At 44.0% G+C, this 15,211-nt stretch overlaps 1 protein-coding gene across 7 annotated transcripts in view; it reads left to right on the top strand.

Annotated features, from left to right (window-relative positions):
- RBM26 (RNA binding motif protein 26) overlaps positions 1 to 15,211 on the top strand; it is a 349,016-nt gene that overhangs the window by 74,966 nt on the left and 258,839 nt on the right. For all 7 annotated transcript variants that reach the window (XR_003856971.1, XM_029603056.1, XM_029603054.1 and 4 more), the window contains exon 3: positions 2,112 to 2,248. Coding sequence is in view for 6 of the 7 variants with exons in the window: in XM_029603056.1 (XP_029458916.1) it covers positions 2,112 to 2,248 (137 nt within the window). In the remaining variant the exon portion in view is untranslated. The remainder of the gene's footprint in view (positions 1 to 2,111; positions 2,249 to 15,211) is intronic.

Below are 15,211 nucleotides of genomic sequence, written 5' to 3'. Positions count from 1 at the left end.
TTTTTTTTTTTTTTTTGTTAGTTTGGTTTTCTGCTATTGATTTTATATTTCTTCATTTGTTTTATGAGGACTGGTGATGTTTCTCTTTTTCCTTTTTTACACTGCATAGAGAGTCTCTGGCTTGTTGCGGTTTCCATTTCAGTTTTTGTTCATGTTTCTAGTTATGCTTTATGGCCTCTTTATTCTTTGTTAGGTGAAGGTCTGCACATGTGACTGAGATGTGAGGTATTCTGCTGGCGTATAGTTTCTGTGTAGGGCTCTAGAGCAGCCTGACTTGGTCCGTTTTCCTAATAGGAGGTGTATTGGTGTCTTAAGGCCTGGTGTAATATTTTCAGTGGTTACTGTTTGAGTGCTGGAAATTGGTGCTGTTTTGGTATAGGATTCCTTTATTTATGCAATTTCTGTTCAGTCAGAGTACTTATCTTTCACTTGTGTCATTCTTAACAATAAAAATCATACCGGGCCTTTATTTTTTATTTCTGCTGTGAATTGTAATGAGCAGTGTGTTACATGTGAGCATGGTCTGTCAGGTGGGCCATGATGGGAAAAAGGTTGAGAACCACTGATCTAGACATATCCCTGAATGATGGTAACTTTGGACAAGCAGTTCGTTGCAGCCTGTTTTCCCAGTAATCCACTTGCCTTTTGGTGGGACTTGGCTTTCTTTAATACTGTGTACAATTCTGGTCGCCGCATTTCAAAAAAGATATAGTTGCGATGGAGAAGGTACAGAGAAGGGCAACCAAAATGATAAAGGGGATGGAACAGCTCTCCTATGAGGAAAGGCTGAAGAGGTTAGGGCTGTTCAGCTTGGAGAAGAGACGGCTGAGGGGGAATAAGATTAGAGGTCTTTAAGATCATGAGAGGTCTTGAACGAGTAGATGTGACTCGGTTATTTACACTTTTGAATAATAGAAGAACTAGGGGGCATTCCATGAAGTTAGCAAGTAGCACATTTAAGTCTAATCGGAGAAAATTCTTTTTCACTCAGTGCACAATAAAGCTCTGGAATTTGTTGCCAGAGGATGTTGTTAATGCAGTTAGTGTAGCTGGGTTCAAAAAAGGTTTGGATAAGTTCTTGGAGAAGAAGTCCATTAATGGCTATTAATCAAGTTTACTTAGAGAATAGCCACTGCATGGGATCTTCTTAGTGTTTGGGTAATTGCCAGGTTCTTGTGGCTTGGTTTTGGCCTCTGTTGGAAACAGGATGCTGGGCTTGATGGACCCTTTGTCTGACCCAGCATGGCAATTTCTTATGTTCTTATGATCTAATACTTGAATCTGCTGTACAACCATCTGATTGGGACTTTCCATGCATAATGGCTAATTCATGCTTGCTTTTCAATGGAGAAAGCAAGTTTGCTTACTGTTTTTTTTTTTTTTTAAATTCTGTTTATTTTATTTACAGCAATTTCTAACCCGCCCAATTACCAGACCTTTGTTCTTGGTGGACCTTTTATCTATTTCAATTGCTTTGTCGAAAGTGGGTTGTAAATAGGCTAATTCAGCCTGCTGTCTCTCCAAAATCAGCAGGCTGAATTAGCCATTCTTAATACCCACAACCCCTTCTGGAAAGTGGACTACCTCACTGATGCTTAATCTCTAGAAAAGACAGGTTCCCACAGAATTGTGTGCTTGGGAGCTCCCTTGCATGCTCAGTAATGGTTTACTGAGCTTTAAGAGATGGGTCCTTGTCTGTGCCATCAGATGGAGTCACCCATGCGTAATGGCTAAGTTATCCTGCTGTCTACAGAAAAATCTGTTTACATATAAGCATGCTTTCTTTAGCTTACTGCAAGAGGTTTTTTTTTTTCCTTCATTTAGGAGAAATGTTATCAAGAGAGAATGTATTATCTCTTCTTTTCCTGAAACTTTTATAGTCCTGAGATAGCTTTGGAAGAATTACAGGAGTATCTGCATGCTGACAGGAAGTAGATGAAAAGAGGCCAAGAGTATGTGTTGGTTATCTGTAGTGGTTTCCTGAGCAGCATGTACCCTATACTCCTAACTACTGTTTGTTAATAGTGAGGCAATTGACTATGGAAAATACTGTGTGTTATGCTTTTCAAAATCTTACAATTTTAGTCATATGTTGTTCCCTTTATTTTTAGAGACGCAGACTTTTGTAGACAAACTGTTTGATGCTGTGAATACAAAGAGCTATTTACCTCAGCCAGAAGTTCTGCCATCAGGAAGTGTAAAGATAGACTTTCTTCAACAACAAGAGAAAGAGATAAAAAAGGAAGAGGTATGACTTTGAGTATCACAGGATGGATTGTATAGTGCATACTGGATGTAAACAGTGCTTTACAGGGACACACAAGAGGCCATCTTTGCTACTTCGAACTTGGTCAAGACTCTGACCAAAAAGCAAATAAGGGCATTTTAAATTAACATGGAGTAAATGATCGAGAGAAAAAACTAAACTGGGTGTATAATAACAATTAGGTAATTATCTGCAGGCTTTGAAAATTCACTCATTGGGTGAGTAGATTTTTCATTGCTGCTGAGCAAAATGTAACGGGGCCAGGAGAAGACTCAGTTTTCATTCCTGATTGGGGTCCACAGAAGAAAGTGTCCAGCTGTAGGGTTGTACAGAGTAGTGTGGGAAGAGGGGACTGCAGGGGGTTAGTGGTAGGGAGGGAGTAGAGAACGACAGCTACAGGGGAGGAAGGAAAAGAGTAGAAGCTTTATATGGTGGTGAAGAAGTAGATAAGAACTGCTCTGAAGAAGGAAGGAAGGATAGTGAGAGGAACTGCATCAGAAAACCAGGAAAGGCGGTGGGGGAAGGAGAATAAGAGGGCTGCAAGAAAATTGGGGGCGGGAGGGAAAACAATACATTACTTGCAAGTGTCTTTCTTCCTTAATGAGTGAGTCATTGAGGAATTTTCAAATCCCATACCTGAGTGTGTTATAAATATTGACATGTACAGTTACTTAGCACTTACAGTCTACCCTATATTATTATAAGGTTGGAGTACAAAATGATTGTCTTGTAAGCTGTTTAAAGGTTCTAAATATTATGTTGCTTGTTCTTTTCTTATTCTTAAGTCTCCTTTTTTTTAATTAATATATTTTCTTTGAAGGCACATAATTCATCATAGTTTATGCGGTTATGTGACCGCAGTCAGTGCCAGATGTGCATCTCTTCCAGAGCTTTTTGGAAAGTCCTCAAGGCTCCTACTGCGCATGCACATGATATGGTCCAGTGGCCCCCACTTGTAAGATTTGACAGGGAAGTGAACCTTTAGTGCTGAGGTGGGGCTGACACAGCCTAGTGAGCAAGCACACCAGGCCCACGCTGTTAGCTGATGGAGAGGCCTGGAGGCGGGAACGGCTGGAGCTTCGCCTATACCAGCCGCCTTCTCTTGGGTTCTGGCAAACATCAGGTCTTAAGTGGGTCCCTCAGGCATTCTGGGGAAGAATCCAAGGCGAAGTGTGGGTCTGGGCAGGCAGCAGACAGCTGAACAAGAAGAGGGAGCGAGGGGTTGAGTCGGGCGGCAGCCAGCAGAGACTGAAGGCGGTCCAGAGGTCAAGGGTAGTGGCAGACAAGACCAGTGGTTGGGGCAGGTAGCAGACAAAGCAGAGTCGAGTCCAAAGCTGAGATTGAGGTCCAGAAAGTTAAGCCAGGCGGACAAGAGCAACGGGCAGAACAAACAAGACAGAGATCAACAGGCAAGGACTGAGGAACAGCAAGGCAAGGAATAAGGCACAGACAAGGCAAAGAAGCACAAACAGCAACATGCACTAGGACAAGGAAGCAACAGGGGATCTGTTGCCTGAGGTGATGTCTGGGAGTCCAAAGGGCCCTTTTAATGGCTGAAGTTTGTGATGTCATTTGAGGGTGCTGTGGCTTAATTCCCGCTGTGAGCTCTTTAAGTCCAATTGTGTTTAGCACGTGCGCACCTAGCGAGATCGTCGTGAGTGGCTTGCAAAGGGGGTGTTCTGCTGCGCAGCCTATCGGTGGCAGTTGGTGCTACGCTGGAGCACTTCGGAGGCTGGAGGCGTCAGGCGTAAGAGGTAGCTTGTGGGGTCATCCCGAAGCATGACACCACTGCACCCCTCGGTTCCTTTTTTTCACTGCAGTTGTCAGATGTATGAACTTCAGTAGTCCCGTTTTGTAGTTTTTTAATTTTAACTTTCTCCCCTCCCAAAAAAACCTCAAAACATTTTAGGCAGATTTTGGGCAATTCATAAGTTTTATTGATGTCTTTGTCATACTACTTGGCTGATACAAAGGATATATTTTTTCTACTCCTGATATAGGCTCTAAGAATTCTGCTTTGGCTATTCTTCTGCTTTTCCTGTTCTGCTAAGTCTGTTAGTGGCTCTTTAAATGTAATCCATTTCCAATAAATTGCATGTATTAGTGGTGTTTCTCAATCTTATCAAATCCAAGCGATACCTCCACTAACAAAAATGTGTGGCACACCAGGTTATGTGGAGCAGGCAGTGCAGACATGAAGAGAACTTGTTATGGCCAAAATAAGAGCTATGGGAGCACTGAAAACCTCACCAGTGTCTCTGCTAAATTTTAAAACAAAGGGAGAGAAGGGGTGGAGACACACAAACTTATCACAATCTACCAACTCACTTTTCTTAGCATCCAGTCAGATGAATCCATAACAAGTGGGTTATGCACCTCTCCAGCAGATTGAGGCGGAGCAAACTGACATCACAATATATATATACCCCTGTAGTGACAGCCTACCAGTATTCTCCGTCTCCAGTAAATGATGGATGTACATCTCCCTACTGGGGATTGCTTCATTTTGAGAAAGGAGAATTAAGGAGGTAAATTTGCCCTGCTCTCATGTGGTGATACCAAATGGTCCCTCCCCCAGTTTGAGAATTCTTGAGGTGATTTCCATGTCCCTCAGATGAGTGCCTTGTTCTGGTAGCTGGTTTTCATCTGGTGTGGACTTAGCTGCTTAAGCGGCTAAAAGGCAGCGGGTGTACAGGAAGCTGAGTGAGGCGGTGACTGCACATGCCCTCTCCCCCTGCAGCTGGAGACCATCTCTGTACTCAGCCAGGTAAGTCTCAGCTCCGGTAAGTTTAAAATAATAATAATAAAAAACAAAAAGTAATATACAGAGACTTAGGAGGCTTTTGTTGCATAGGGCTTCCTCCTTCCCCCTGGTCTCTGTGCTCAGCATGACATTTCGACGTTCGTCCCGCTATGTGAGAGATTGAGGGATGTGGGCAGCCTGGCGGGTTGAGCAGCCTCCTTAGGCTAGCCCCTGTTCCGAGGGTTTTTTGCTGCGTGCTACATGGTAGACCACAACAGCATTGTTTGTGCCACTTCAGGCTGCCCTCTAGGGATTGTCTGTTTGGTGTGTGCATCTAGCTATGCGTCCAGGTTGTCTGCCCAGTTTTTGGAGACACAGTCGAACCTTCTGGTCTGTGGCCCAAGTTAACGTGGCACAGAAATGGCCGCACGCTTACCTGTGCACACAAGTTGTATTGCTCGTTTATGTTTTTTAGGGTGCTTATCTTTGGGGTGCCTAGTTAAGTGCCTAAGTATACCTAAGAAGCCTAAGCGCCTTTTCTCTTTGCACTGCCTGTCATATTAGGGCATCTCAGCAAGGAGTGCCCGCTAACTTGAGCAGTGCTGTTTTGGAGGCTCAGGGAAATTTATCTTCCTCTGATTTCACTAAACTTGGCTCTTCCCAGCCGGATGTAGATTTGGGTAAAGAAGATTCAGGTGGAGCACCTGAATTTGGACCTCCCCTAACTGGTTTCTCAGCAGGGAATGGTGGCTCAGTGAGTATGCCTCAGGTGTCTCTTAGTTTGGATATTTCTACTTTTTCATGAGTAGAATTTTTTCCAGGAGCTGCATTCTTTCTTCAGGTGCAGTCTTCAACCCTGTTCAATGCATCCAGAGCAGAGGCACAGGGAGGATCCTTGCCTGGACCTTCTGTTAAGCGCCAGAGTACTCCTAGAGCGGCAGTGGGACTTCAGGATAGCGATCCGTATGGCATGGATCATGGTGCTGATCCTGACTCTCTCTTGAGGATGATGACATACCTCTGGAATTACCTCTGGAATGGACATGATATATTATGATACAACTTCCAATTATGAGTAGTTATAAACGAGCTATGTTACCGTAAAATCTTGGCACCTGTTAATGATAGATTTTATTATAGTTTCTAAGATTATTTTTTGTGCTTAATTGTAAACCGTTATGATGGTCCTTAACGTAATGACGGTATAGAAAAGTTTTTAAATAAATAAATAAGAAACATATAGAACTATGCTAAGGTTCTTTCATAGAGGTGAACTGCCAGCTCTGCTCTCCGAGACCTGGGAGATGCTCGGGGGTTCTGGGTCAGATTCCAGGTCTGAGCCGAAGAGAAATCCCATCTTGGTTTCCTTGTGTAAAGCCTCTTGTTTTTTCCCCAAGATGGAGGCTATTCAAGAATTGATTGATTTTGAGTAGGGTGCCCCATAGGCTAATTTCAAAGAGGGTTGTGTTCTGGATGGCCTGTACCCTCTGGATCCAGTGGCAAGAGAGTGCTTAACATTTTCCGCAGGTAGATGCACTTGTGTGTGCAGTCTCCAAGCTGACCACTATTCCTGTGAAAGGAGGAGTGGCCTTGAAGGATGCTCATGATATCCTTAAACAAGCATTTGAAGGATGCTCATGATATCCTTAAACAAGCATTTGAAACACTGGCAATGCCCTTGCGGATTGCTTCTTGTTCCGTGGTGGCTCGCTCTTGTTTGATTCTCTCTCAGAATGTTGATGACTCTGGGATAAGCTCCAGGGCAGTTATGGAACCAGCTGCTGTCTTCTTGGCAGATGCGGGCTGTGACTTGGTCCGCGCTTCAGCCAGAGCGGCAAGGCATCAGTTATGGTTGAAAAATTGGTCAGCCCGCTGGAAAACGGAGCTGGTAGGACACGAACACCATTCCTTGTTAACCCATTTATTTACCAATACTGTAGTGCCTAGTTCAGAACGGTCGGTGGGCATTCGATATTGGCGGAAGATTGGGGTTCTACGCTTAGGCCATATAATCCAGCAGGGTAAGATGCTCACTAGACAGCAACTAAGTGATTTACATTCTGGGAGCACCATAGACTTCCTGTTGTACGCTAGGGTCTCATCCTTCATACAAACCGGTTTGCGGAGGGGTACCTTGAGACTCAAAAATACCCAATTTGAGACCTTATGCCAGCACGCTTCGGTCATTAAGGGAATCATATCAAAAATCTATGCTATGTTTAATAGTAAGTCATTAGTGGTACACAAATATAGGGCACTATGGGACTTAGATTTTCCAGGGAGCCTGGGGGACAGCGATTGGGATATTATATACACTATGGCTAGCAAGTGCTCCATCTCAGCGGGGTTACAAGAAAATAGTTATAAAATGCTATTTAGATGGCACTATACACCACATGCGCTGCATAGATTTTACCCCACTATACCTGATTGCTGCTGGAGAGGTTGTGGGGCACAGGGCACCTACCTTCACATTTGGTGGACATATCCACGTATACAAGGTTTTTGGACGGGGGTGAATCAGTGGATTTCACAACTCCTTGATATAACATGTAACGCACGTCCCTGGCAGGTTTTGCTGGGTGCGCCTATGGCAGAATATAATTCTTATACACAGAAATTGATATTGCAAATCTTTATTGCTGCAAGGACAGAGTTGGCGTTACATTGGAAACAAGTCACGATACCAGCACTGGCTGCAGTACAACGCCGACTTTTCTCGTTATACCAACTGAATAGGCTTACAGCTGTTCACCATAATCGTATACCCTCCTTCCAGGCAGTATGGGGCCCTTATAAAAAAAATGGATAGATGACAATAATACCATCTAAAGTTTCCAGTTCTAGAGGTATTTTGGCTAACCATCCATTAGTAGTGCCACTTATCGCTCATATCGTACCTTCAATTTACAGGCTACTGTTTATGACAACCAGTGTGGGGGGAGGGGGGGGGGAGATGGAGAGTTTGACGACGAAGACTATCCATGTTCATTTTCGCTTCTAATCGTTGATGTATAATGGTTGCAACATGTTATTGATTACATTTTGTATGATGTACTGTTCTTATAGTTTGCAAATAAAAAAAGATTAAACACAAAAAAAAGAAAAATTGGTCAGCTGATGTGACCTCCAAGGCTAACCTCACAAAATTGCCCATCATAAGCGATGGTTACTTCAAATTAAACATACTCAAAAGATTAAAACCCCTCCTATTCCCTAAAGCAGAGCTTTCCAAAGTGTGTGTCGGGACACATTAGTGTGTCGCCTGTAGTGTGGAGGTGTGTCGCCCGGTCCACAGGGCCGGCGGAAGCAGGGAACTATAGCAGGAAGATCGGCGGGCAGTGGTGGAGCTTACATCACCACGGCCCGAAGAAAAGGGTCACATTCACTCCTCCTCCTTCCTGCCTGTGCAGCCCTGGAAGAAAAACGTTGCCGGAGCCGCATGGGCAGGAAGGAGGAGGAGCATCTGCTGCGTACAGAAGAAGAGCAGCATTAATGGGCCGTTGCGGATCCCACGTCGCGACGGCCCGAGAAGAGGAGGAAACCCGATAGCAGGGCCGCTGCAGATCCCATGTCACGGCCAGGGAAGATCAGGGCCTCTGAAGAGCCCATCCTTCGGCAACCCGTGCAGAGGGACAGCATGTGCCAGTGAGAGCCTGTGCTTGAGCAAGAGAGCATGTAGGAGTGAGAGAGCCTGTGTGTGTGAGAGTGAGACAGCATGTGCACGAAAGAGACAGTATGTATGAGAGAGAGGCATGTGAGAGTGAGAGCTGTGGATGTGTGAGATTGCATGTGAGTGAGAGCCTGTGTGTGTGAGATAGCGTGTGAGAATGAGAACCTGATTGTCTGTTTGAGGGAAGACAGATGGAGAGAAAAGAAATAGAAAAAAAGACCCTGTAAAAGGAATTGGCAAAAAAACAAGAAAGGAAAGGTGGAAAAAAAAGCATGTGACCAACCGATTAGAAAACTAAGATCAGACAGCAAAGGTAAAAAAAAAATTACTTTTTAGTGATTGGCACATGTAATCTTTGGGAATGTGCAAGAGTAGCACTTTCTCTATGCCGATCTCACAATGTACGAGATCAGCATGGAGGAAGTGGAAGCCTGCAAATATTTATTATGAGATAGGTTGTGTTGTGAAACATTTTATTTATGTATATATTTAAGGAAACATACATAAATTGTTGAAATACATTTTGTTCGTTTAACCTTTAACTTCTGGTTTGCTGGTAGACTGAATTACTGTGTCATGAAATTATGTTTGTCTAAAAAGTGTGTCACCAACATGAAAAGTTTGGAAAGCTCTGCCCTAAAGACTTTAGAACTGTTTTACAGGCACTTGTCTTATCAAGATTAGAGTACTGTAACTCACTATTCTTAGGCCTTCCCGCAAATATAACAAGACCATTGCAACTTCTGCAGAACTCTGCAGCTAGACTCTTGACAGGTACTAGAAGATCTGAACATATCACCCCAATATTAAAAGAACTTCATTTGCTGCCGGTCAAATACAGGGCCCAGCATAAAATCTTATCACTAATACACAAAACCCTCTACAATGAAAAAATTGAATGGCTAACCTCTTCACTTCACTTCCACACCCCCTCAAGAACCACCAGATCAACCAGAGCAGGGATGCTACCAATTTCTTCCCCCAAAATTGCCCACCTAAATAATGTAAGAGAAAGATCTATCTCTATTGCTGGACCCCTTCTATGGAACTCCATCCCGCAGGAATTACGACTAGAAGCTGACATCAAATTATTTAAAAAGGGGATTAAAACTAGGATTTTTAAACAAGCCTACCAAGAGGTGTTAGCATAATTATCTTACACTTCTGATTTAATACCAAGTAATGCATATTTTTATTTTTATTATACTATCTGTACCCTAACTATACTACCTCTCTAAGTGTTTAAATTTTGATTATTCAGCATACTATTTAGTTTGCTATGTTAATTATATTAAATTTATTTACTTCTTTCTTCTTTGGAAATGCAAATAATTTTAAATGATTAATTGCTAACTACTGTAAACCGATTTGATATGCTTGCATGAAAAGTTGGTATATAAAAATTATTAAATAAAAATAAAAGAAAATTTAAAGGCTCGCTTTATTTGGGAGTTAGTTGGAGAAGCTGGCTAGTAAGGGGCGAATTTTCGATTCCCCATTTGCTGGAGGAAAAAAAGCAGATGCAACGCTCCTTTAACATGAGAGGTCGTGTTTGAGGATCCAGGCATTTTTGACCCTATGGAGGAGCAACCTTTCAGAGGACTCAGCCTTTCGGCAGGTCTCTGTTCTTTCATCCCAGACAATCCAGAAGGGGTGCGGGCTCAGGTAGTGGCACCTACCAATGAAGGTTTGCTGACCCACCCCCGAGAACAGGAGATAGGGGGATGCCTCTCTCTTATCAGAGATGGGTTGGAATCACAGTGGGTCCTGGAAGTGATGCAAGAAGGATATGCGATGGAGTTTTGCAGTGTTCCTTGGGACATGTTCATGGAGTCCCCTGCTACTCTCCAGAGAAGAAGCAGGCAGTGGAGAGTACATTGACAAGGCTCCTCAGTCTAAGGGTTGTGGTCTCTGTGCCCATGTCTGAAGAAAATATGGGACGATATTCCAGTCATCTTGAGTTTCTCTTTCCGAAGATACTTGTTGAGGGAGTGTAGATCCAGGATCGGTCGGAAACCCCCTGAGCATTTGGGAATAAGGAAGAATTGGGAGTTGCAACCCGTATCTATCTGGTTCCTGCGTACCAGTTTGAATGGCCTTCTGATGAAGAAGAGATTGTATTTCTTGATTCAGTAGAGATGAATGAAGAATTCCTGTAGCGGGTTATAAGATGTCTGAGGGTAGGATGGGAAAGGAAATTCAGCTGATAACTCCCATGAACAATGTGAAGGACCCATTGGTCTGTGGTTATGTGATTCCATTGTGTGGCAAGGGATGTTATTCTGCCTCCCACTGGAAGAGGCTGTGGCTCGGCCTTCTTTAAAAAGATGATAGGGCTTTTTGAACTGAGGGTTGGTGTAGTTTTTGCTGTTTTCTCTCTCTGGTACGGTTTCTGGACAGAGCTGGTTGAGTCTGGGTATAAGCTTGCTGGAAAGACTGATAATGTTGCGGCCCATAAGGTGGAAAGTATTTGAAGGGCTTTCGCTAGTTATAGTATGCTTTTCTATACTGCTGATAATAGCGTCTGGCAGATCGAGTTGCAGAAACTGCTAGAGCAGAGCCATGCTGTTTGAGCCGCTATAGTGGTAGCTGATGTTTGTGAAGACATTTCGAAAGATTCATACCCTGCTCTGAGGAGGTGTCTTAGGCCGTCCTGTAGTCGTAGAATGGATGAGAAATAATTGGTTGATCTACTTCAGAGTGTAAGAATGGTTTTAGGAGTTAAGGTCTCGTAGAGGTACTGAACCATATAAAATTGGTGCTGTTGAATTCTTAAAGTTAACATTGCACTCTGAAAGATTTTCTTTGTATAGTCGTCTAGGATTTTATGTTCTTTAATTGGAGGACTAGAAATGAGTAATCTGGAATTTTTGACCCATTTCATGGTGGATTCTACTACTATTGATTGGTGAGGAAGCTGGACAACACCATATGTGGCTGTCTTCTGAAGTCTGAATTTTAAATCTAAATTTCTGGATACTGGAAGAATTGATTGAGGGGTTTCCCACATTTTGTATAAGACTGTATCTAGCAGTTTATGCGATGGAAGAGCTGATGGCTCTGCCAGTACATCTAGTATCTTTAGTAAGCCGAACACCTCCTGTCATGGGTCAGGAATTTTGTGGATCTCTTCTCCCAGAAGAATACCCATTTTCTCCACAAACTTTGAATAGGTGAGATCTTTCGGAGGAAATGAGTGGTCCGGAGGTAGTTCTGGGGGATCAGAGGGGATTCCCGATGAACTGTTGGGAGAAAGGTCTTGTGGAGAGTCCTCCTGTAGAGACCATTGTTCACTAGCTTGTGGAGAACAAGGGACTGTAGGAGCATGGTATTCCAGAGCTGGAGATTTTTGCTCCTCAGGGGAAGAAACTCCAGATGGTGTATCTACATTTCCTCTTGAGACAAGATGTGGAGGAGAATCTTGAGGATGTGGCATAAATCTTTAATAATGGAGGAGATTTGGTCTATGGCCTTTTTAGATCTAACGGCCTGTGCGTCAGGTTTCTTTTGATGATGATTCCTGTGACGTTTCACAGGATGTTTTCCAGATTTCCGTTCTTGGTCGGTTACACTTTTTGATAAGAGATCCTCCTGAGGAAAAGAGTGGTGTTCGTGTGAATGGGACTACTTTCCAGATATTACAGACTGGATGTCCAATGATGACACTGATCTGGAGCTAATATGTATAGGAGGAGGTGATTCCCAGGGAGGTTGATAGAGGATATCCTGCAAGGGATCTGATAAGAGGATTGAAGATTTGTGTGATCTGTTAGTCTCCTTTAGGAATTTGCTCTTCTGAGCAGTCTGTTTTGAGAAGAGAACAGCAGGTTTAAAATGACTAGTTTGTGTTGAAAACCTGACTTGGATGGTTTCAGCTTGGGAATTTTATGTCCCTGACTTGAAGGTCATGAAGAAGCGCCATGCATCGATGGATGCGTAAATGCAGTGTGTGCTGATGAATGCGCCGGAGCTTCGTGGAACGAATGGCATGCCATTGCATTGTGTACTGATAAATGCTTTAGTGCATCGTGCGCCGATGAGGGCATCGGAGGGTCGTGCTTCGATGCGTCTGAGTATTAGGCGTCGAACAGTTCGAATTGGCGTGCTTTGAATATGACGCATCTTGATGTTTAAGGTGGTGTCGATGTTCTGATGACACATCTAACGGTTCTTTTTCGGTTCTGGGTCTCTTAGGTGCTGAAGCGATGCTCTGCACCCTGAGGGGTCTGGTGCTTTACCCTTCGGTTCATCAGACGAAGCTTGTCTGGACACCTCTCGAACCTTTGATTTTGGTTCCGGGGAGGAATGAACCGAGCGCCTCGGAGAGGGCACATAACTCTCTGACAAGGAGGCAGCTTCTTGTTCCCAGAGTCCAGCAATCTTTGCCGCCCTTTGCCTCTTTGCTCTAGGAGACATACTGCCACAGTCTTTGACCTGGTCATGATCTGGACCTAGGCAAATGTAACAATAATTATGGTTGTCAGTGATGGACATTGTGTCTGCACTGACAGTATTTCAACCCCGGTTTCTTCAGAGTAGACATAGCACTGACAAGTGCTGTTTGAGGACTCATAGAAGCAATTAAGAAGTAAAAGATAGAAAATTATGCAGGGAAGAGACGAGAGAGAATCAGAGATGTCCGTGCCTGAGTGCGGAAAAAAAAAAAAGTGAAGAGACTGGGCTTGCGCTTTGCATGGGAAGTGCCGTGCAGGCGCAGCAGATGAAAAAACTTTAACTTGGAGATTCAGATGTCCGCTGGGCACCATTGTGATATCACCCAAATAGCATGGCTAATTTAGCCTGCTTATCAACAGAAAACCTCTCTTCTCTTGACTAGAAAACATCCAAAATTTTCAAGAACTGTCCTTCCAAATGATGTTAAGGCAAAACAGTTGTCTGGACCAGCGGTTCTCAACCGGTGTGTCGCACACCCGCTACTCTTCCCCCCCCCCCCCCCCCCTCTTTTCACCTCAGGGAGACTAGCACTGCTGCCGTTCCTGCCCGGGCTATCAGCACATTCAAGCCCCGAGGGGAACGGCAGCAGTGTTTTGTGGAAGCCGGCAACTTCCCGCCCTTGTGGCCCAGAAGAGGAAGCGATGCTTACCGGGCACGCGGGAAGAGGAAAAGGCCATGCATGCATGCATGCTGCTGCTGCAGAAATCGCATTTGATGCTGGCTGGCCACTTTGCCAGGGCCTGCAGGAGTACGGCGCTGCTGCCCCCTCCCCTTCTCTTGCTAGCGCGACACTAGCAAGAAAATATAAAATTAATAATAATCAAACTGCAAAAAAAAAAAAAGGCTGGGGTGGGGAGAAAAGCATAGAATTATATTCTCAGCTGATTGCTTTGTGTCGCAATCGATCGCAGCACAAGCAAACAGCTGAGTGCAGCCTTCTTAGCGCTGTGGGGCTGGGGAGGTCACTCCTGCTGCCGTTTCTAGCCTGTCAGGACTCTGCTTTTAACAGCTGCATACAGACTCCCTTGTGCTGTAGCTACTATGTGTGCTGTGGGTGGGGGTGAATGAGACAGAGAGTGAGCCAGCATGTGTATAAGTGTATGAGAGAATGTGTGTGTAAGTAAGAGAAATGTGTGAGAGCAAGAGACTGCTCAGGGAAGTCAGTGGTGTGTGTGAGAGAAAGAGATTGGTCAGGGACTTGACTGGTGTGTGTGTGAGAGATTGGTCAGGGACGTGACTGGTGTGTGTGTGAGACTGGTCAGGGACGTGACTGGTGTGTGTGTGAGAGAGAGATTGGTCAGGCAGATGACTGGTGGGGGTGTGTGTGTGTGAGTGAGAGAGAGATTGGTCAGGCAGGTGACTGGTGTATGTGTGTGAGAGAGATTTGTCAGGCAGGTGACTGGTGTGTGTGTGTGTGTGTGTGTGTGTGAGAGAGATTTGTCAGGCAGGTGACTGGTGTGTGTGTGAGATAGGATTAGTCATGGGCCCTAAGGAAGAAGAGTGTGAGGTCAGAGCTTCAGCAGCCCTTGCTGCTTCTGGTATGTGTTATTGGCCTACAAAGGAAAGGAGTAGGAGAGTTACTGGAGAGGGTAAGTAAAGGTGGCTTTTCAAGTTTATCTTTCTTGATTGACTGCCATTTTAATTATTAGGTATTATGTGATGTGTCTGCTGTTAGAAATATTTTATTGGTGTTTGGAGAATTTTTAATAATTTTGAAAATTTTTAATGATTGGATGTTCCATTTATCAGTTGTTTTGAAACATTTATTATATTCTAGTTTTAGAATTATTTTATATTTCTCAGGGAATGTATAAATAGAAATGTGGAGACAAAAACTGAACTGGAAACAGCAAGAAGCCAAACTCTGTATGCAGTAAAACCACGCAAAAACATTAGCTTTATGGTCACTTTATTCTGTATTTGGTGAGGGTCTGTCTGTGTTCTGTGTGTGTGTGTGACCCAGCTAAGGGTGTTCTGCGAGCTTGTAGTTTCTTGGTAGGGATTTATAGCAACTTGGCTTGCTCTGTTTTCCTTATAGGAGGTGTATTGGTGTTTAGGGCCTGGTGTAATTTTT

This window comes from Rhinatrema bivittatum, chromosome 5 (assembly GCF_901001135.1).
Source record: "Rhinatrema bivittatum chromosome 5, aRhiBiv1.1, whole genome shotgun sequence".
Taxonomy (NCBI): domain Eukaryota; kingdom Metazoa; phylum Chordata; class Amphibia; order Gymnophiona; family Rhinatrematidae; genus Rhinatrema; species Rhinatrema bivittatum.
The sequence above is the reverse complement of the archived record's forward strand: the minus strand, read 5'-3'. Positions and strand labels throughout refer to the sequence as shown.